The sequence below is a fragment of the Lupinus angustifolius genome, chromosome LG07, assembly GCF_001865875.1.
Source record: "Lupinus angustifolius cultivar Tanjil chromosome LG07, LupAngTanjil_v1.0, whole genome shotgun sequence".
NCBI lineage: Eukaryota > Viridiplantae > Streptophyta > Magnoliopsida > Fabales > Fabaceae > Lupinus > Lupinus angustifolius.
In genome coordinates, this window is record NC_032015.1 from 17,300,664 (window position 1) to 17,324,770 (window position 24,107).

The window sequence follows — 24,107 nt, forward strand, 5'->3', positions numbered from 1 at the left end:
CCTTTGGATCCACATTTTCTTAATAAACACATAAATATTCATGTACAATAAGTATTCTTAATAAACAAAAATCTCACAATAATAATAAAGAGATGAATAATCTTATGTCAATAAAAATAATATAAGAATTAATTGATGGTGATGCTCTAATAACTTTTGTTCTACATTGGATGAAGGGGCTCTAATGATCTTAGATGACCTAATTTTTTAGTAGTTGCTCTAAGGAATCGAACATTCGATCTTGGAAATCCAGTGAAGTTTTATACCACTAAACAAACTTCTTGTTGACTCTTACAAGACTCATTGAGACAAAGTTTCATGTTCTCAATTAAGACATTTCAGTCATTACATGTGATCTTTCCTGAATTGAGTTTATCAAGTATGTTAATCATCAAAGATTATCCTAAAATATTTTATTTCAATTGAAGGAAATCATATGTGACTTAAACTCTTAACTTCATGGACTTATATAATTATATATTTTATTGAGTCACTACCATTAAAGATTTATACTGTATTGTTGTAACCTTGACATACATCTCTTGTTCAGTTTAGGGGAGCACATCTTATGTTCTATAAAGTGTGTCACTCCATGTATCATTATTTCTGACTAATCACAAGCAGTACACATGAAGTGATACACTGTTTTGGGACAACAAATGTCCACCTCTTGAATTTACTAAGTGTCATGCTCATTAAGCTTAATACTCTATCTGGATAATAAAAAAATCCAAAACTATGAATACCTTAAAATATACTTATTGAAAATTTTTAGGGAAGTATTTATCCATTGTAGTTACAAATTTATAAATGTATTTTTTAACAAAATTATATATATATTTTTTACTTTAAAATAATATATAATAAATTTTAGTGATTAAATTATATGGTTAAATTTATTATATATACATGTTATTATCAATGTAATAATTATTTCCATATTATTATAATATATATATATATATATATATAATTAAACTTAAAAATCATTGAGTACTCATGAAGATTTGCTACCACACATGTTTTTCTAAATAAATGTAAATATGAACCTGAGTAAACATTACCTGCATTTGGCCAGATTTAGGATGTTAATTAGCTCAAATAAATTAAAAAGCTAAAAAGAATAATAAATAAAAAACAAAAAATCATAACAAATTTGAAAGGATCAAATATTATTTTTTTCATTATAATGTAACGAATTTTAATTTTTGTTTTTAGTCCTTTCCATTTTGTGAATATTTTGCAATTAATTCATATTATTATTTTTTGAGTAAATTGGACTAATATTTTTTAAGTTTTAGTAAACTTACATACACCATCTTTAATTATATTATATACATTTGTTACTTTGACTACTTTCCCTTTCTATGTATAAGAGTATGAGAGATAAATATAATTTCTTAAATAAAAAATGAAGACGAGTGTAATTCAGTCAAACAAAATATAATATACTGTAAAGATATGTCCAAATAGTACAAGAGATAATGTCTATTCATTATTTTGGTTAATTAAAATATAGTAGAAAAGTCATTTAAATATCTCGTTAAAATTATTGATGCAGTATGTAATAAAACAAAAATAGTGAATATACATCGACTTTTATATTGTTTTGATTTATATTCACAATATATCATATTTTATTTGGCTTAATTATACTTGTGACCATTTTTTGTATAAGAAAATACACTTATATTTTTACAGGTATAAGAATGTATGTATATAATTATGAGTGATTTGTGTAGGTTTAAAACATAGAGTGATAATTTATATAATTTTACTAAAACTTAGTAGTATCATTGTAATTTACTCTTATTTTTTATTACCAATATATTCATTTAATAAACTAATTTCTTTTAAGTTTGAGAAGTCGAGCTCACATAATCTACCTAAAGGATATTGACAATAACCATTATAAATAAAATGTTCAGAAATTATAATACAAAAACCAAAAAATAAAAGAATTACGGGTTAAAATCAAAACTGAGTCCATAGCTGAATTATTCGCATCACAAGCTCTGAGGTTTTGCTTCTGGCGCGCGCAATAGGTACGCAATCAAGTAACCGAAACGCTGTCGTCTCGTCCCTCATCATTTTGATTTCAATTGTTTCTGATTCTTTGATGCGTATCATTGTAGATGTTATCATTAATTTTTCCTAATTATATCTCGTAATTGATCATTTTCTTTGTTAATTAATTTATTTTCGTAATAACAAAAAACTGTGTATTATTTGTGGAAAAAACATACATTGGTTGATATTCAAGTAAATTGCAGGGGATTTGAGATTATGCATATGAATTTGTTGCTTTGTTGGTTTTCTCAATTTCATTATGCAAAACCAGCTTGTTTGCCTTGTGATCCGGAGATTACGATTTCAAATCCTGGAAACAATCTGTCTTCGCTTATCCGGACTACATACATCTACCCAGACCCCACTAGATGGGAGTCTTGTGCACTGCTCTGCATTTTTTTTGTTTTTGAACATATTAGTATTAGCCATTTAGTGAGTTTGATGTTTATAATTTCATTTATTTCCGGTTAACGGACAGGTGAATTCAATTGATCGGAACTTGACAACGGGAGGAAAGTTATTAAAATTCCTGAATTGAACCCGGCTTCCTCTATCCCCAAGTGTCTGGAGCAATGGTGTATATAACTGAGTGGGACAAGTTCGCAGAGCGATCAATTGAGTTGTTTCGTGCAGATCCTGAATCTGTAAGTTCCTACTTCACGTGCTTTTTATTTTATTTCAAATTGAAGCAGGAACTTGAAAAGCTTCTGACCAATTGCAATACTATATGTGCAATAAACAATAGATGGGCATGGATATTTTGTTGTATTTGTGGTGCTTCTAAATATACCTACTGTTGCTACCTTTTGCTGTCTTTTCATGTTTAGTTCTGTGCAAACCCAATTTGTATTTTTGTAAGTTGTATTTTGAGGATGAGCCTTGATGCAACATTTAAAATGTTGTTTAGTGATTAAGAGGTCATAGGTTCAAATTTCAGAAACAGTCTCTCCGCTAGCGGGTTTAAGGCTGCATACATATACCATCCTCAGACCTCACTAGGTGGGAGTCGTGCATTGGGCCGCCCTTTTAGTTTCATTAATCTCCAAGTTATTTATCTTGTATTTGTTTTTGAATAACCTCTTCCACAGAAGATGAATTTTGTTGAATTGTGTTTGTGGCATGCAGACAAGGTATGTCATGAAGTACAGGCACTGTGATGGCAAGTTGGTACTCAAGGTCACGGACAACAGAGAGGTGTTGGTTCATTTTCTTAAAATTATTTTGAACATTAAATTTGTTATATTAAAAGAATGTCATTTTCTTACTATAGACATGATTTTAGAACTGCAAGCACGAAATTGTGGAAAGTTATGATATCATATCTTGTTTTGTCCCTAAAGAATGTTTTCCCCTTAGATATGAATATGATGGTTTGTGTGTCTTAAAAATCTAGTCTGCCTATTTTAGATTTTGAATTCCCTGTACTATGTTATTGATTTAATTTAATGGTGGCAATGTAAAGATATTTATGTTATCTAGTTCTAAAATGCATGTGGGTGAGGATGCTATTTGGAATGCTTGTTCTTTATTTCCATAAGATACTAATGTTTAACATTTTAACTACTTATTTGGTTAGGGATTAGGATTTATTTCTTAAGGAGGGATTCAACTTCCTTTAGGGTTAAAACACCCCCTTCCATTGAACCTATGCAGCTTTCACTGCTATTTGATTTATTGTGAGTCAGTTTTATTTTTCATTTGGGTGGGGTTCTGCATTTATGAACAACTTTTTTGCCGTTTCATATAATTTGGTAATGAAATTGAGACTGATCAATGGGCTACCTGGCCTAGAAATTTCTTGTTTTGAACATTTTATTTCACATTTGGTGTTAGCTATTTAGATTGCATATTAATTTAAGATTGTTAGTGATATAAATCCCTTACAGGCTTACCCCATCATTATTCATAATTAAGTTTAACTTGAGTACAAGTGAAATGGGTTGTTTGTTAGTCATACTTCATTCCGATGTACTCTTGCATGAGGGGCATGTTGGTTAGAGATATAAAACCGTTCCTTGTCCTCCACCTAACATCTTACCATTCAAAATATTAGGAGAGTTGTCTTTGACACATTACTGGTAGATGATTTTAGCATCTCTGATTTAGAAACAGTAAAATATTTTTATTATCATATCCATTCTCCATTTTTAACTTATCGTTTATAATTCCCCCTTCCCCCTACAATATGGTAAAGGTTAAAATTACATTAGATAGGTTTCTTTTCTGGCTATATACGGTTCATGGTATCACATATTCTTTATTTTTCTATTACAACATAGAAAATTGTGTGGAATGTAACAGAAGAATTGGAGCTGGGGTTCAGTACTGCTGATTGTTGCCAACTTGCTGTCACATTTCAAAAAACTACCCTACCCCATTGCTAAGCCTGATGTAAATCAGTTAAACTTCGGGTAGTATGAATATGTTTGAGTTTATTGGTGTGCATTTAAGGTAGGAATCCATTCACAGGGTCGTGTGGGACTGAAATAATGGACAATTCAAAGTTTCTAATCCCGGAAACAGGATAAGTTATGATTACTTATTCCTTCAATATGTCATTCTCTCGTAACTTAAACTATTAGGCTATACATACCACTTTATGCCAGTGGGCTAACTAGGTTTTATAGGTGGTTTAACATTAAAGATGCAAACAGGAAACCACCCAAATTCCCCTATTTAGCAGAATTTAACCCATGTTGCTTAATTGATGACCATGGATTCAGCTATTTGCTATATTATACTCCTCTCAATAAGCATTTATTCTTTACAACCTCTGGCTCTTCATTACTATTCACATGTCATGTCATATTCTAAAAGTGAAATCTTGATTTTTGACCAGTGTTTGAAGTATAAGACAGACCAAGCACAGGAGGCTAGGAAGATGGAAAAGCTGAATAACATATTCTTTACTCTGATGGCTCGTGGTCCTGATGGTATGTATGTCTTATCTTAAGCTTCTGTCGATGGTGATGTTTTCGAACTGCTCAAAAACATTCTCCTTAAGATCCATGTTAGTGAAAATGTCCAAAACTTCTTTTGAGAAACGCGTTTACAGTTTTTTTCACATGGACAAGAATAAGATACAGCACCGTACATTAGATGCTGGTTTAAACAAGAGTGAATGTTAACATGCTGGTATGTGTTGGTTGCATATAACTTAGAGCAAATAGTGCTGAATAATATCATGTAATTTTGTAAATAGTGTAATTGTTCCATGGTTTACATTAATTATTATATTTTGGATATTCCTTCCTATGTAGCACTGAGATATTTTTCACTTTCTTCATTGCTCAATAATTCTGCAGTTGATCTATCAGAAGTCACTGGGAAAGACCAAATGGAAGCACAACCGACCAAGAAAGGAAGAGGAAGGAAGCAATAACTTCTAACTTTTGGTTTGATTAATTGTAGGACTTAGGATTTGAATATTTTTGTTTTCCATTCTCATTAACTACTTCAAAATTCTATTTTAGAGGTTATATATATTTTGGTTTTGAAGTCTCATTTTCTGTTATATGACACTGTTTTGTGCATTACAGAGGATTTACACCAATACCAGCTTTACATTGTTGTTGGTATTACATCTTTGGGAAATTGTGTTGATCTGCTTTGAAGTTTGATTTAATTATATTTGATACCCCTTTTATTTTAAATCATTTTTTAATTTACTAAAAAAATCAAAACTCATAAAAATTGACAACTCTATTTTTTTGTTGATAATACTGAATATGCATAAAATGGTGTGTACAACATGTTTGATTCCCTTTAAGTAAGATATCGGGTTCAAGTCTTGTGGACGGAAAAAATGTTTGTTGGGAGAATTAGCCTCACGTACATGTGGATATTCCCGGCTCGGACAAGATTATCTCCGAAGCGATAATACCTATGGGAAACAAAAGAAAAATGCTATACTTTTTATTTGACTTTTATAGAACACAAGTAATATATAACCTTAAAACATAAATATAAGTTAATAGAATTGCAAGATATAAAGAATAAGCACATAGGTCCTTCCTTTCCTCCTCCATCAATATATTCAATGTTTGGCTTTTCAAGTTCCAATGATCTACATACTTTCCAATATCTTATTTCTCATGCATGAATCATTCACCTAATTCCTCCTTCACTTATACAAAAAAATATCATATCTTTTGTCCCATAATTTATATCACTTTATATGTTATTATTTATAATTAATTAAATAATATTTTAATTATTAAACATTTAACTTAAATATATTTATTCAACTAATCAAAACAAGTAACATATAAAGTGATACACTTTTGAGACATATATTATTTACTACATCAATGTCCTCCCAATTAAAATTTACTTTGAAGGTGAATTGATCTCTTACAGTCTTGCCTATCGCAATAATGAAAACGTAGTCATCAAATGATGTTGAAAGTGTAACATATGCCAACAATATCATTAAACAAAAATTAATAATGAGAAGAAGAAAAATAAGTCATTAAACAAAAATTAAAGAGCTTCATGCTTTCAAAGTAAGTTTTGTTTCTTATATTTTATTTCATATTTAAGTGTTGATTTTTGTTGTTTAATAGTTGCTTTTTGTTTACCTTTTATTAATATTTGTTTATTCTTTTTTAGTTACCGCTTGCATGTGTATCTTTGTTAAATGATTTAATCTGTTGGTTAGTGGTCATTTGTTCTCTATTGGTTAGTGATAAAAATAGATTGATCAAAACAGAGTTCACTTGGTTTCTTAGTGCTTATTGATCAATTAAGCTAATCAAAACACAGAAACTAAGCTAATCTAAACAATAATAAACTAATCTAAACACAGAAACTAAGCTAATCTAAACAATACTAAACTAATCTAAACACAGAAACTAACACACAAGTTTCAGGACTAAAACTGAAACATAACATAAGCTAAACAAAATTGGATCACTTATGAAAGTTGGAAGTGAAGTCCCACATTGGACATGAGGGAATGAGTGAAAGAATTTATAAGTGAAAAAGACTCATGAAATTAATATCTTAAGATTTTATAAGTATTTTTGTTAACTTGCTTACGTATGCAACTTCCCCTTTTGTCTACACTTCAATTGAAGTGAAAAAATTACCAACCTTCATGTTAAAAAAACTAGATAATAGTATAAATACATTCAATAAAGTACCTTAATTCACACTGAACACAACCATTCCCAATGATAGCATCCCTATTCTAAAATACAATGGAACAGTCGCGGATCTTAACCTAAACTTTAGGAGAAGCAACAATATTTAATTACAATTTATACCCAAAATAAATTGTGTAACAAAAAACATAAAAAGGAAGCATATATGATTAGATAAGAGGTAAAATTTTCAGCTATTTCCCCCAATGTAAATCACTATGTTATCTACAAGAAATTCATCTTTTATCTTATTACGTAATTTTTTGTTTGTTTTTATTGCTGGAAATAATATTTATGCAATAGAAGAACCACAATAGTTCAGATAAAACAAACAGGATATGACTAACAACATATGGTTGAGAGTATTTCAAACTTGAATGGATAACGACACCTATAATAAAATATTGAAATTGATATCTCTAACTAGTTTCTCATGCTCATTGAAATCCATGTGATATAACTTTTGGGCAATAGTACATATATTATCAATATTAAATGACTTATAAGTATCATTAAGATATATATCATATCAATACATACATAATTTCTTTCCTCAAATATAAAATTATTAGGAACTCATATTATATGTGTAGTGAAGTCATTTATTATGACCAACATTAACATATATATGTGTAAGAGAATTTGATCTATTATCTATACTTCTTAAAAGGAAAACACAAGTTGAACTATAATTTATTTATCAAGCTACAAATTATAGAAATATGCTAGTTCCAATAAATATCTCCATAAAAATAGATGTCATTTAGGTATAGGTAAATAGAGTACATTTGTTGTTCCAAAAAGTGTGTTATGTCACTTGTTATTATTGGTTGGAAAATGTATTTTATAATTTTTGAGTTTAATAATGAAGTAATTTTATGGTCAATCATAACAAGTGAAACATGAAGCGACACATTTTATGAGATAGAATAAATGTGATGGTGAGAAAAATATAAAAATGTTTTAATAAATTTAAAAAAAAAGAGGGGCAGTTGCCTCCACCTGCCCTACATGATCCGCCTCTGCAATGGAAGATGCTACAAGTGCAGCTTCAACCTCTGAACTTGGTTTTTATTAGATAAAATTATTTTGACTATGGAGATTATTGTGAAATTTTTTATACTGCTATCACAATAATTGCCACCACCTTCCACTAACAAGATATTGTTGTAATGTTGTTTAATATGGTTAACATCTTACATTAATCTATTGTCTATGATCAATTAGTAATAGATAAAATCCAACAAGCAAGTTTATACTAAAATTTGGTATTGTAGTACTCTCTAAATAAAATCCAACAAACAATAATCAATAAAATTCACTATTGTCTAAATAAAATACAAAAAATAGTAATAGATAAAATTCATTGCTGTCCAAAAAAAATCAACACTAATTTTGAGTGATAGATATTTACTGTGAAGCCAATTCCTACCGCATATTAGTGCTTTAATAGATTCTTCATTCAATTTTGAACGATTTTCATCAATTACTCTTCCTCCTACACTAAATGTGGATTCAAATGCTACTATAGAGATTGGAATAACAAGTATATCATAATTTTTTTATAAGACTTTATACTTAATGGAGTTACTCCTACATCATTCTATTGCACTAAAAGAGCTACCACTATATTCACTATTAGGTATAAAAATAGGTTCATCAAGATATGCATCCAATTTAGATTTCACTGGGGGATTGCTACATTTCTCGATCGATGCTCATCCAATGTTGAAATCTAATGCAGAGCTGATTTTAGCACTTGTGATGATGAAGGATTTGTAGTTGTGTTATTATTTTCATTAGAAGAAGTCACTTTATTTTTCAAAGAGTATTGATAGTATAGTTCTTGCAATGAAGTTCGTACCTTGTTCATATTCGTTATGGAAACTTCTTCAGTCTTGAATATTAAGGGGAAGCATACATTAATCATTTAGAATTTGCATCTAGGATCAAGAACACTTGCAATAACCATTAAGAGAATGCATTCCCTTTACTATTTGTCAAACTTTATTTTCAATGGTGCAACCATTTCTATCATAAAGTGATCATCCTCTGATGCTTAATTAATTACATCCTTTATCCTTGCAACTTCGGCAAGATATAAGTTTGCAGTAGGATATTCAGTGCCATAAATCACATGAGTGGCAAGATTAAACACATGAAGAAGTTGCTAAACTTGTTCAACTTTCTCCCAATCATCATTTGAAGGTGCATAATTATAACGATGCTCTTTTTCTTTGTAAGATGCAAAGATTGTCTTAAACTTTAGAGCACATGATAGCATATCAAAAGTGGAATTCCTTCTAGTAGGACAATCGATGACAAGTTTTATTTCTTTCAAATGCTTTTGTTCAACCACATCACAGAAGTTCTTTAACCTTGAATCATTGTGGTTGATATACTTCACACGGTTGGATCCCACAGGGCTCTGTCACTCACCTAGAGGGAGGGTGAATAGATGATACGATACACAATTACAGTCACTCCATAAACAAAGAGAAAACACAAAATTACACACTTTTAATCGATTATACAAAAATTTAGTCGATTAACTCGATATGCTATTAATCGATTCACTAAACAACTTAATCGATTATTTAGTTCTAGTTCAGTGAAACCGTTTTCTTTCGATGTCCAAGATTACCAAGATTCTACTAAACTTATATGCACTTATTACAAACAGTTAAGAACAATAAATGCACAATACAGAATATGCAATTAACACAGAATTATATTCATGTCAAGTTAAGTAAATCAAGTAATGTGGAAATGTAAAAGATAAGGGAAAAGAAGAATGAGACACAACTTTTATCTTGATTCGTTTGCAGGTCCACTTGCAAACTACATTCAGGCATCCCCTTCTGATATTGAGAGATTTTTCTTCACCATGGAAAATCAATGTTCATTACAAACACACTTCCAATACAAGACGCAAGATGCTACTTTCTTGATCTCTATGAACTTGACAACCTTGGTTTGACATCTCACTCTCGCCTATTAAAATCTTCTATCCTTTTGCGATTGGGCCCCAACCAAGTATCGCTTAATACCAAGACTTTTTGCTTCTCGCGAAGACACACATAACAACAACTAGGATTTTTCCCAAACCTATTCCCCTTCTATGGTGATACAACACACCAAGAGAATGTGTTACTACCTTAGTCTAACAATTTTCTTCAAGTTGTATGTGCATTTCAATATGCAGATTTTACACTCTTCTCATAATCTAACAACCCTTCTAAAAGATCTCACAATTATAAAAACAGAATGTGTGAGATGAAAGGTTTCTTTTTCAACAAAAGATTTGACAATAAAGCTCAACGAGTATCTTGTAAAGATTTACCATTTTCTCTTCTCAAAAGAACACTTTGAAATCTCTCTAAAGATATGAAAGATAGAGCTTTAGATTTCCTGAACAATATGTGTAAACTTTTTATTTCGAATATGTGTTCTAACTCTCTGAAAAGTTTTTCTCAATTATTATGAAGCAATATGAAAAACTTGGGTTAAAATAATATTCTGTTTTAAACTACAGTTAATCGATTATACTTAATCTTAACCGATTAACGGGTTCTTGAAAATAACAGAAAACAGAAATAATAACAACCCTTAATCGATTAACGAGTTCCAAAGAAATCAATGATTAATCGATTAACACATATGTTAATTGATTAATAGTTTTCTAAAAATATATTTCAATTATAGATGAACCTTCTACATGATTTATAAACTAATGATGCATGCCTTTGAATGATATATGATTTAAAACACTTTTAAATACATTCAAAACATATGATCATGTATGTATGTATGTATGTATGTATGTATGTATGTATGTATGTATGTATGTATGTATGTATGTATGTATGTATGTATGTATGTATGTATGTATGTATGTATGTATGTATGTATGTATGTATGTATGTATGTATGTATGTATGTATGTATGTATGTATGTATGTATGTATGTATGTATGTATGTATGTATGTATGTATGTATGTATGTATGTATGTATGTATGTATGTATGTATGTATGTATGTATGTATGTATGTATGTATGTATGTATGTATGTATGTATGTATGTATGTATGTATGTATGTATGTATGTATGTATGTATGTATGTATGTATGTATGTATGTATGTATGTATGTATGTATGTATGTATGTATGTATGTATGTATGTATGTATGTATGTATGTATGTATGTATGTATGTATGTATGTATGTATGTATGTATGTATGTACATGTAAATTATGTATGTATGCATGTAAGTCTCATTTTAGATAAGATTGATTTTAGTTTGTGAGACTTCCATTGGGGTTCATCCTAGTCTAGTCTCTTACTAAGCGAGCATCTTAAGACCTAATAAAGATATAAAAAATATCAAAGGGCAGCTGGGGGCAACTGCCCTCTGCCTTGTATGAACTTGAGTTTTGACTTTATATTTGATACTTGTTTTTTGTTAATTTGCTCATCCTCTCAAGCTTGTCCTTGAACATTTATCATGTTGTCGATCCTTTGTCTTTATCAACCTTTTGTCTTATTATTTTCACCATTATTTGCTATTAATTTATTTAGTATTCACACAACAATATAGTATAAAGTTAAATTTTCATTATCCTATTTAATATTCACTATTATTAGGAGTCATAAGGTGGTTCGTTGGTTAAGATGAAGAGTTTAAATAATGAAGTGAAGTAGGTTATGAGTTTGAGTCTCACCATTATCATATTTAATAAAAAAAAAACATAGTTATAAGGTGGTGTGACGGTAAAGGAGAAGAGGTGAAGTGAAAGAGGTTGATGGTTCAAATCTCGCCCCACAACAAATACTAACATACTAATATTTATCGATAAAAAAATATTCATCATTATTCATGCTTAATAAGAATAGTGCACAACAAAAACCATCACCCAGTTGTGTATAAAAAAATGATATATCCTCGTACTAAATCTTCTTACCCATAAGAAATTAACATACATCACAAAGTAATATTTTGTTTATTAATAATTGGTTTACAAGTGACCATATCAGTTTATTTTAGGTGAGAGCATTCTTAGGAGGATATAACTTTCTTTTTTTAATTTTTTGTATGTGCTTTTTAGCATAGTCTGCATGTGTGTTTTATACCAATAATTTTTTTATTCTATATTTTTATTTCTTCAATTGATAATTTAACGTTGCAGTATCATTACTCATATTGGGGTGTAATTATTGACATTGTTGACACATTCTGGTTTTTTGTTTAACATATTTAGTTGTTAATTAATATTATTTAGAATTAATATGTTATTTCAAAACTTCGAAACAATTACGTATATTTTTGTATATTTTATTATTCTTGAACCAATTAAAATTTGTTGCCCCCTCTAAACTTTTGATCAAGATCTGTCACTGCTTGTATGAATTTGAGTCTTGACTTTATAGTTGATACTTGTTGTTTGTTGATTTGCTCATCCTCTCAAGTTTATCCTTGAACATTTATCATGTTGTCGATCTTTTGTCTTTATCAACCTTTTGTCTTCATCAAACTATATGTGTCCTTTGTCTTCATCAAACTATGTGTCCTTTGTCTTCATCAAACTATGTGTCCTTTGTCTTCATAAAAATATATGTGATGCATGCTTGTATCTTCAATCTCCTATTTTTTATGATGACAAACACTTGTTGACACTTGTTAACAACTTGTTGGATCTGGCAATTCTTTGTTGGATCTGCTTGATGATAATCAACTATGTTTTGCTATGTTCTTGTAAGTTGATGCACATTTCTCCCTCTTGCTCCTCCTCAATTTGACCATTAGGTTATTTATTCTTTTTCTTTGCGGAAGCCTTAACTTATCTTTTCTCGTAAGTCTTGCAAAACATAAACAACAACTCTCCCATTATATTCTACTTGCATAGTTTTTTTAATTAATAGTTAATTTGTTACTAGTTTGATGATATAAGGGAAACTTTTTTGAACATAGAACACCTTATATCAAATCCAATACTAGGCTTAAGTAGATCAAAATTCAGTAAAAATTATATGTCCTCTTTATTCTCACAGTTGAGTTCAATATTAACTTTAGAATCCACAACAACAATTCCAATTATCTTCTCTTTTTTATGAAAATTATGCAGTATTTTCTTTAATAATAGCATTGCATCATAATAAAACTTTATTCCTTTGAAGTAGGCAAAATCGAAAAGGACAAATCATTTCACTAAATATCAGGATAAGCAAGTATATTACATATTAACATTGATCATATGATAAATTGAAAAGTCTAAGCACAAAACAATCAAAACATGATTATTTATGTAAGCAAATGAGATTTTTAAATCAACTACCTTCAAACAAATTGGTCTCATTCCATTAAATTACTAATGATGTGATATGCAAGAAGAATGTGATGCTCAATTTATTGTCCTTTGTCAGTCCTATTTGGGCTTCAAATTCTCAATGAATGAGAGATCTTGATCAAAGTATACATTATGGTTTGGACTTTTCTTTCCAATTTCGGAAACAATTTGAAATTTAAAAAAAAAAAGTAATATGAATTCATAAATACAAGTGATGTGAACAACCACTTGTGACAACTGAGTTGGGATATTTCCCAAATTTTGTATATGAGCAAAATAACAAGTCTTAACATAACATCTTAGCAATATATCTTATCATCGGATAAGGTGAGGAAATTAAGCCAAAAGGTGAGTTTATCTTCTTTGCTTTCATATGAGAAGATGATAACAATTAAACAAATGAGAATTAGCCACTCTTAGATGAGATTTTGAGGGTGACAGTGTAGATTGAGATTATTTTTGGGACTTGCTTTTTAGGGTTAGCCACTCCTACTTATAATTTCAGGTTACACACTTTATAAATTAAACATTGCATACTTACATAGGTAGGAGTTATATACTTAAGCCCAAGTCTTAACAACTAAATGTTCAATTATTAAACAATTCATTCTCTAAGTGCTAGTGAATTTACATACTTTTTTTATTTAGTTTTTTTTGTTACAAACTATAAAAATTAACTAACATAAAATATATAATAACATTACATGGATTGACCTGATAAGTTAATAGTCTTTTGAAAAGTTTGGATTTGACCTATATAGGTTTAATACACTTTTTGAAAAGTCTAAGCTTCACCTGTTTATAGAGATGTCAAAATGAGTTTTACTCTGACGGGAACAGTCTAACACACATCGAGTTTGGGCTAAACTAGACTAGGCTAAAAAGTCAAGATACAATTTATGCATATCAAATTTACTTAAATTTTAACATATTTAATCTATTTAATATATGAGGAGGGATCCGTTTAGAACCAAGTTAAGTTGCATTAATTACACTCAATCTCAGTTATTTATTTTCTTAAGTCAATAGACCAAATGAGTGAAGCTTAAAAGTTATTTAAGATTTCTCTTTTTCTCTCTCATCATTTATTTCCTTCACTCATTTGGTCATTTGAGTTTAAGAAAATGAATGGATGAGATTAAGTGTAATTTAATATATGTATCATTTGCTAATAATGTATAACTTTTTTAACACACTTATTATGTCAAATGCAACCAACCAAATTTATAGATCTAATGCCTTGTGTTTGAGTTAAGACATGATGTCAAGTACGCATATATGAGTTTTAACATAACTCATTTATTAAATCTCTCATTTCTATTGGACTCTTATATAAACCTATGTATACTATAAAAAATAATCACTTTGATTTATAGTAATTGTAGTATAAACTCAAGTACAAAATGAATTCTATATGTCAAAATATATCCATCACTGTACTAATTTTCACATAAGACTTATTACCAAGTCAAAGCTCCAAAAAAATAAGGAAAAAACGGGTAGTCCGAACCTGCTCGGATAAGCCCTGTCTGAACCCAGTTTTATTATAGCCTAGCCAGTCTAGGCTAAAAAGTCCAAATTCACTAAAAACTACATAATATGATACTCAAACCCTCTAAGTTTTCGGGCTTTGACGGGCCAGCCCAACCAAGCCCGATCATTTTGATACATCTGCATGTTAAAAAGTCGGACTTGATTAATAATAAACTAGATATTGAACATCTATAGACAATCTGATACGTTTTCACCCTACATTAGGATAGTCGATGTAATATATAAATTAAAGGTGATTCATGGAAAGTGAGAAATTATTTATATAATATCGCTGAACTCATGAGTGCTATAGTAATTTACTCTTGATTGTAATATATAATATAATACTAATTTAAAGATTTATATAATAGAATGAAACTGTTTGTATACATTTCTCTCTCTACTCTTTATATAAAGTCACTCACCCCATCCAATAACTCACATTTCTTTTACAACAAACCCTAAGGCCGCTATGACGCGCGGAGCCATGTCTCTCAACCGCCTCCTCACCGCGGCTCGCCGCTCCAACCACCGAATCTCCGCCGCCTACCGATCTCTCTCAACCTCTCCCTCCCTCTCCCCCTCCCCACCTCCTCCCTCTCCTCTCTCCCCCGATGTCATGATCTACGATCGCCTCGCCGAATCAGTCAAACACAAACTCCAACAACTCGAAAATCCAGACCCCAGATTCCTCAAACACGGTTCACCTCACCCTACCATAACCGACCACACCTCAATCCTCTCCGCTCCGGAAACTCGCATCACTACTCTCCCCAACGGCCTCCGTGTCGCCACCGAATCATCGCTCGCGTCGCGAACCGCGACAGTTGGCGTGTGGATCGATGCGGGGTCGCGATTCGAGACCGAGGAGAGTAACGGTACTGCGCATTTCTTGGAGCATATGATATTTAAAGGGACTGAGAGACGAAATGCGCGTGAGTTAGAAGAGGAGATCGAGAACATGGGTGGACATCTTAATGCGTATACATCGAGGGAACAGACAACTTATTATGCTAAAGTTTCGGATCAGGATGTGCCTAAGGCGCTTGATATTTTGGCTGATATTTTGCAGAATTCTAAGTTTGATGAGAATCGGATTAGTCGCGAGCGCGATGTGATTCTTAGGGAAATGGAAGAGGTATTGTGGTGATTGTTGTTTTGATAATTTGAAAGGTGTTGATTTGTGCAAAATTGTACATTTGGTGTTTGTGGATTTGTTTAATTTGCAGGAAGGAATCACATTTTTTGTTTACTTGAAATAAGCAAGGTTTTTATTATAAGCTATTATGAGCCTAAAATAAGATAGTTTAAGTTTATTCAGCGAATTTGATTTTGGGATATGAATGAATCGTAAGGGATTTTAATTCTCCATTGTTTGTTTTTAGATGAAAGTTGTTCTAATTTTGTGTAAGTGGGCATCACTTGGCTTAGAAGCTGGAATGAATTTTAACAATTTGTTATATTCATATTTAAAAGGTTTTGGTTCAGTGGGGATCCACTTACTCTAAGAGTAAGTTTTAAACTTACGCCTCATCTTAGCCATCAATTCTAGGAATATCTAATGATTCAAATCTACTCACTGGTTCAAACCATTTGATTTCCCTAAAATTGATGGTTAGAATGTGGAGTAAGTTTGGAGGAAGGGGATCCCTCCCCTTGTGCAAAAGGGTTCAGTGAGTGATTGGGTTTTTTCTTTATTTGTAGGAAGAAGCCACAGTTTTCTTTTAAAAAATATAAGATTTTGATTATGAGAATAAAGTAAAGTATCTCCTCCAGCTAGTAAAAACATGACACAAGTACTGTTTTGTTCAATTTCAGAAGTATTTTTGTAGAAAATGATAAAATAGGACATATGTCATGATTTTAGTGGCTAAAGGAGATAATTTATCTCCTTATATCCGGAGATACTTTATTATCTTTGATTATACGCTAGTTTGAAGCTAAAATAAGCAATTTCAAATACACACCCTAATTGAGTAAAACAGGGATATCAATTTTGTGCTTTCATGTGTAAGTTGTGTCAATCGGAGTGTCTCTGGGGTTTTGTTGCTTCTAATTTAGGCAGTGATTCGAGGAAGTGGGATCCAATGTAGTCTGTAATTGTTGTGCTGTGTTGCATAGTGTTCTCTGATTTGCCCTTGTGGTGGATTCATGTAAAGGCCTAAGCATGATTTAGGGTTGCTGCTTTGCTGAGGAGTGATTGTTGATAGCAATCTAAAGATGAAGTTCTGTCTTCACTGTTGTGATTTATCCTGGTCTTGATAATCAACATTAGTCTGAAAAAAGTGTTGTGTTTAGCTGTCTTATTTTTTTCATTTCAACTATTTGTTCTCTCATTTCAGAGTAGTAATGGTACATATGTATGCGGAATCATTTTGTCTTTTCTTGTGTTAATGACTTAATTCTTAGCTGCTATTCAATTTTCTTATAAATTGGCTTGTATATGATGAGTTTTTTATTCTTCTGCTCATCAGTTTATTGTATGAAACTGCTTGTAGGTTGAGGGTCAAACGGAGGAAGTAATTTTTGACCACTTGCATGCAACTGCTTTCCAGTACACTCCTCTTGGTAGAACCATTCTTGGACCTGCTCAAAACATCAAGACAATCACCAAAGCTCATCTCCAGAACTACATTCAGACACACTACACTGCTCCTAGGATGGTATGTATAAAAATGATGAGGTCTTGTCTGTTTGTATCTTGTTAGTGATGGGTTCATTTTCTTAAGAGGCCATTGGCCTGATGGCTGTTTTCTGTGTGTGTCTGCTTTTGAAGGTGATAGCTGCATCTGGAGCTGTCAAGCATGAAGATATCGTTGAGGAAGTAAAAAAGTTGTTTACTAAGTTGTCAACAGATCCCACTACAGCTTCTCAGTTAGTTGAAAAAGAACCTGCAGTCTTTACCGGTTCTGAGGTAAGAATATATATTTGAGCACATCTAAACATGTCTTTGTCACAAATTTAATGACTGTTTCCATCTACTTGTCATGAAAAATAGGTTAGAATACTAGATGTTGATGTTCCCCTTGCACAATTTGCGATAGCTTTTGAAGGGGCATCTTGGAAGGATCCAGATTCAATTGCTCTGATGGTCATGCAAGCTCTATTGGGTTCTTGGAATAAGACAGCTGGAGGTGGAAAACATATGGGGTATGCAAATTTGAGCACTCCTCCCATGCCTAAAAAAGTAACAAAGTTATACCCTCCTCATACTAACGGAATATGAAATTTAACTATGAACAGTTCTGAGTTAGCACAGCGTGTTGGTATTAATGAAGTTGCGGAAAGCATGATGGCTTTCAACACCAATTATAAGGACACAGGCCTCTTTGGTATTTATGCTGTTGCAAAGGTATGTCTCCTTGTAGTTCCTTAATGTGGTTTTTTTTGAACTAAGTAGCAAATACAATACTTTTTATGTTAAGGCTCACATCAAAACACGGGCAATATGCTATGTATCTGCTGCTGCCAAATGAACATTTAACCCTCATGAAGTTTCTCATAAATATATTTTAATGGGTTTCTTTACGCCCTTTCTTCTAATGATTTTCATATTCATCTAATAAATGTTTGGTCCTGACTTTTGAAATTATAATGGTTATAAGTGTCTTTGTTTGTCATATGTGGTGTATAAATTAGAATTTTTGTTGTTTGAAAGAATAGAATGTTTGGCTTTCCATGTTTCTTGATTTATCTTCAATTATTCCTCAGATTAATATTTCGTCTTAATTTCTTGTTTTTTCAGCCGGATTGCTTGGATGATTTGTCCTATGCAATAATGTATGAGACAACTAAGTTGGCTTATCGGGTTTCAGAAGATGATGTTACACGTGCTCGTAATCAGGTGGGCACCTACTCTTTACATACTGATTCCCTTCTCTGCTATTGAATCATACAGTTGAATTTGGCTTATGATTTTTGAAGACGCTTCCTATATGAATGTCTGTATAGGTCAAGCATGATAGGAGTTATTTTGTGTTGGAATAGGATTAGTTTACTGCATCTGTGATTCACATATTAGCTAGCCCTGGTGGCTTGAAGCTTTTTTGGGTTGCATGCAATTGAAAATTGAAGAACTTATGTCCAGCACAAAATCATTATTTCATCTAAATTGTAATCATAGGTTATGTTTGAAGTGTTAAGTTCTATGTGGAATAGATGGGATTAGAAATGTAGAATTTACCGTATCTTAATGGGTAGAAGATCTGAATGAAGCCATAGCCTACTGCTTCAGATTTTGAATGCTGAACCTATCTGATATATGGAATCAGTTTTGGCATTCTTATAAGTGACTTTTCATTTCTGAAGGCATATTTTGCTCTCTCTAGTGAACACTGTTGGATTGTAGATTTATGGTGACAGTATATTTACAATAATTGTAATATCTAAAACCCTTAATCTATATCGGGGTCAGGGGTGTTTCGAAGAGCTTATGGAGAGAGCTTATTTCAGTTATGAAAATAAACTTGAGACATATCATATGATCTTATTAACTTTTTCAACCTACTTTAATAAGATTGTTAGCCGTACTGTCAAATGGTGGTCACGGTGGATTGCAGTGGTGGTTTTCACCAGAACGCCAGCTACCATGTAAAATATGTCGCTAAGTGGCGGCATCTGCCATTTGGGTGTTGCTCTAGTTTAGACACTTAATATGTGAAACCCTTAATCTATATAGTCGTGTTTCGAAGAGCTTATGTAGAGAGCTTATTTTGGTTATGAAAAAAAATTTGTGAAATTTCATGATCTTGTAAAAATTTTCAACCTGCTTTAATAAGATTATTAGCAGTGTTGTCAAATGGCGGTTATGTTACTTATTGTCGTATTGTGATGTTTCTGTTATGTAGCTTATGCTATTATGATTATTTTTTTAAATTTTTTCTATATAAATTATATATTTTTATTGTCAACCGGCAACTGCAATGGCATCCGCTATTTGCCAGCAACACCATCTGCTATTATTTATGGTGGAATTTTGGCAAAGGCTGTGCACTGCCATCCGCCATTGACAACACTGTTTATTAGAAAAGTTTATGGGCAGTTCTTTCTAGCTTATTTTGAATTAGTTTATTGGATATATGCTTAATTAAGCTATAAGCTGTTTACCCAAATCAGGTTAAGCTATAAGCTGTTTACCCAAATCCACCTGATTTGGGAGACTGCCACTTTGAACCCTTGTCTACCTTCGTTGCAGCCACTGGCTTGTCCCCTCATTGTTAATGAACCATTCTTAAACTTGGCTAACTCCCTCCTCTATGAACTAGCTTTTTTGGGAGGAGTTAGGCTCAGTTATTCTTATAGACACCTTTGGTTTGACAGTAACTTCCCCAGAAATAAAGACACTGGATTAAAAGGTTTGCTCTGGTTGACTTACCTGAGTTATAGTGCATAAGTGTGTGTTATGTATCCAGAAAAGATGAAAAATAGGAATACACAATAGGTATTCTATTTCTTCATCACCTTTTCTTTATGGGCCATCGTTTGCTTTTTTTTTTGGCGTGTGTGGAATTGTTTTCTAATGTATGGAAATATGCTTACCCATCTACCTATACCTTTGCTCAGTTTAACTAGCATATGATACACGTAATATTGTTTTTACTTCATAGAAGCAAGATATGTGATGGTTAACTTTTATTAAGAAGAGGTAGCAATTGTGATTCCAAGATTTGTGTCTGTAAAGTATTGTATGTGCAAACATACTCTCAATGCATTGTAGTCTTCGGTATGGCCACTGATTGAGTTTGGATTTTTCAATGCACATTTGTATACACTACTCAAAATCTGTGGTCTTTTTAAACTAAGTGCTTTGTTACACTGTTTACCATTAACTAATCATGTTAAAAGTTGTTTATCTTTCAGTCGATTTCTGTTTTCTGTTATTAGTGCTATAGTCACATGTAGAAATGTGTTTTTACAGTTGAAGTCTTCACTGCTGCTTCACATAGATGGAACGAGCCCAGTGGCAGAAGATATTGGGCGTCAGGTACAATATTTCTTTACTCATAGCCAACTTCATAAAGAGAAGATTGGTGAATGTTTATTGGACTTCCTTGTGTACTGTTAATGATTTTTAAGATGAATTGTCTCGTATGATGAAGAAAGAATTACTAATAATGAAGTAACAAGAAGGTTTTTTTAGAAATTGGCACTCATATAGCGAAGTTACTTAGGTAAGCAAAGTTGGTAAATGGTCTATTGATTATATATTATCTTAAATCAAATTTGATGCCATCGTTAGATTCTTATTCTGGAGAAAAACAAGCATTAAAATATCTAACCATAAGTAAGCTGAGAATGAAGAGTTTGGACCTGACTGTATCAAAACCCTTTTCTTATACATTTCCTGATTTCTATGGTCAATAACTTGCTTCCCATGTGACAATCTTATAGCATTTGAACTAAATTATAATTATCCGCACAATTTCTTTTATCCTTGTGCAAAGCCTCCTCTTTGGCAATCATGCACTATTTAGATATTTTTCTTTTGTCAATGGTTCAGCTACTCACATATGGCCGAAGAATCCCATTTGCTGAATTGTTCGCTAGAATTGATGCCGTTGATGCTAGCACAATTAAACGTGTTGCTAACCGATTTATTTATGACAAGGTAATACTTGAAATATCTCTTATTCTGTAGTAGCGACTAGAAAAGTTATGGTCATTGTCCTTTTAAAAAAAATTAATATCATGGTTTCTCCCTGCAGGATATTGCTATTGCTGCCATTGGACCTATTCAGCGTTTGCCTGATTACAACTGGTTCAGGCGCAGAACCTACTGGAACCGTTATTAGTTCGTCGTAGTTTTGTGCTTCATTTCAACTTTCTAGAGGTCTGGCATAATGTTTTGTTCCAATTTAACCCCATATATACCTCTAGATGGCTGTTTTGGCTGTCATTTTTTGTTTATTTTTGTTATTTATTACAGGCCTCTGTTTTATAACATTCATGCAAAAATAAGTACGATGTTGTCATGATATAAATGGCATCTTTCTGTTGTTAAAAATGAATTTGCCTAAACGTTGTCTTTGCTTCTTCTCTTTCTCCCTTTTAACTTGCTGCTGATTAAGTTGTGCAGTTAAATGATTACGTGTGTTTGGATGCATATTGAGTAGCTTTTGTGTGAAGTTCGTGCTAAAGCCATTGTGGGTAATTTGTGTTGGGGGTGTGATTTTGTTTCAAACACACTAAATTAGGAGAAAATTCCTCTGTATCCTTTTTGTGAGTAATTTTGTGTTGAGGATGGTGCATTCACTATTACATAATTTATAAAACTTCTCTATTTCCTTTTTGTATAGGTATCCTTTCCCTGCCAATTTATCTTTGTAATCTATTTGCAAGTTGAGTTTTGACACCGAAAGAAACTAAAGGTTTGAGAGCCATGAAAGATCCATTTGCTAGTTGAGTTTTAGAGGTGAATGAAGATAAAATAAAAGCGGCCCAGAATCATGTTTCAAGAATATTTCATGACTTTGAAGTTGTCCATTTTCATTTATTTTACTGCCGAATCAAGGATTAAAGGGAATGAATGGGATTGCAAAAACAAAAAGGGGGGTCCATTTTTCTGATGATACATTGATACATAATATTTACCAATATTCTGTTAGTGGAAAAGGATGATTTTAGCACCACCATCTAGTACAAGTTTACTTCTCCTTTATTTCCAGTTTTCGGTAGTTATGCTTATGCCTATGAAGTGCTGTTATTTTTGAAGTCCAAGTGTTCTGTTTACGTACTAGTTTAATGTAATTTAGTGATCATTCCATATTAAAAGCATATAGAGAAAAGCAAACTCTACATTAAAAGTATAATTTTGTAATGTTTAAATATAAATATTTAAATTTTAATTCATTATAAGAAAGTTTTCACTTTCATATATATGAAGTGAATGGTATAGTAATTATCGGAGTTGCTGTTAGTGGATGTATGGTACCAAAGTTTTCAATTTCAAGTTAAGATGTCGTATAAAACTTATTTATACCATTCTTAATTGTTTAATCTTATTACTTTTTTATCTTCTTTATATATAAAGATTCAGAAGAATACATAAGAAAAAAGTCCCACGCATGTGACAGACTACTCTGAGATGAGCATCTACTTATATTGTTACAAATAACAAAACTTAAATCATGAATTTTCTATGCTAGCTGTTAGGGTTGTAAGTAATTTAAGTATCTTCACTTTATATTCTGCTTACGCTAACTTTAGTTTTTATTCAAGAAAATAATAATTATTTTCCTTCAAATCACAAATAAAACAATTACATTGCTGATGGAAGAGCTTTATATTTTTCCTTGCTTCATTGTGGAGTGCAGCTCAAATCCCATTTATCAATGAGAGACAACTATCTAATCAAACAAATAAAATAACTTCCATTAAAAAAATTATCATAATTTTTATTAGTAAGGTAATTGTTTATCATTGTGATAGAAAAACCGTATAATTCGATTCATGTTAAGAGCGGTAGACACACATCCTAAAATGAATTAGCTTTCTTTACTAAAAAAGGTGTGGTTAGTGCAAAAAAAAAAAAGAGAAGGGTTTTTGTTACTCTACTTTCTTTTTCTTTTTAAAAGCTTTCAATTTAATTTTTACGTACGTTGATTCATAAACTATTGTACTTTGCATCCGTAATGTGACTTCGTTCATTTATACATAATACTTGTTTATTCCACACATTTGTCATCATTGCTTGTAGTTTAAATCTTTGAATTAAATTAATGTTGAGTGTCTCTTATATTAAATAATAATTTTAAATTTCTAGGTATATATTAACAATGTCACTATTATTTATTTTGTAAGTATGTCTATTTGTATGCATATATGATGACAATATGCCAAAGAAGATGCAGAAAATAGGTGTATTATTGATTCATAAAATTGTCTAGATATAATGTTCCCTTCACATATGACACATATCAAAATGCCTATATGTTTTTATTTATGATGACTTTGTTTTGAGGAAAAAAATAATAATATTGTTATTAGTATGATTTATTTGAAGATTGATAGTAT

The 24,107-nt window shown here is 31.4% G+C and overlaps 2 protein-coding genes across 3 annotated transcripts; both read left to right on the forward strand.

Annotated features, from left to right (window-relative positions):
* LOC109352675 (signal recognition particle 9 kDa protein) lies at positions 1,964-5,721 on the forward strand. Of its 2 annotated transcripts, none has more exons than XM_019594830.1 (5): positions 1,964-2,045; positions 2,549-2,714; positions 3,196-3,264; positions 4,910-5,003; positions 5,376-5,721. In XM_019594830.1, the coding sequence occupies exons 2-5, from the start codon at positions 2,643-2,645 to the stop codon at positions 5,450-5,452; spliced, it is 312 nt and encodes a 103-aa protein (XP_019450375.1). In that variant the 5' UTR covers positions 1,964-2,045; positions 2,549-2,642; the 3' UTR covers positions 5,453-5,721. The 2 variants fall into 2 exon arrangements, with proteins under 2 accessions (XP_019450375.1, XP_019450376.1); XM_019594831.1 differs by lacking the exon at positions 1,964-2,045 and adding an exon at positions 2,083-2,167.
* On the forward strand, positions 15,522-22,126 carry LOC109352520 (probable mitochondrial-processing peptidase subunit beta, mitochondrial). The gene is made up of 9 exons (XM_019594531.1): positions 15,522-16,233; positions 17,594-17,758; positions 17,872-18,009; positions 18,094-18,245; positions 18,339-18,447; positions 18,841-18,939; positions 21,013-21,078; positions 21,595-21,702; positions 21,800-22,126. Exons 1-9 carry the CDS (start codon positions 15,568-15,570, stop codon positions 21,884-21,886), a joined length of 1,590 nt encoding a protein of 529 aa, XP_019450076.1. The 5' UTR covers positions 15,522-15,567; the 3' UTR covers positions 21,887-22,126.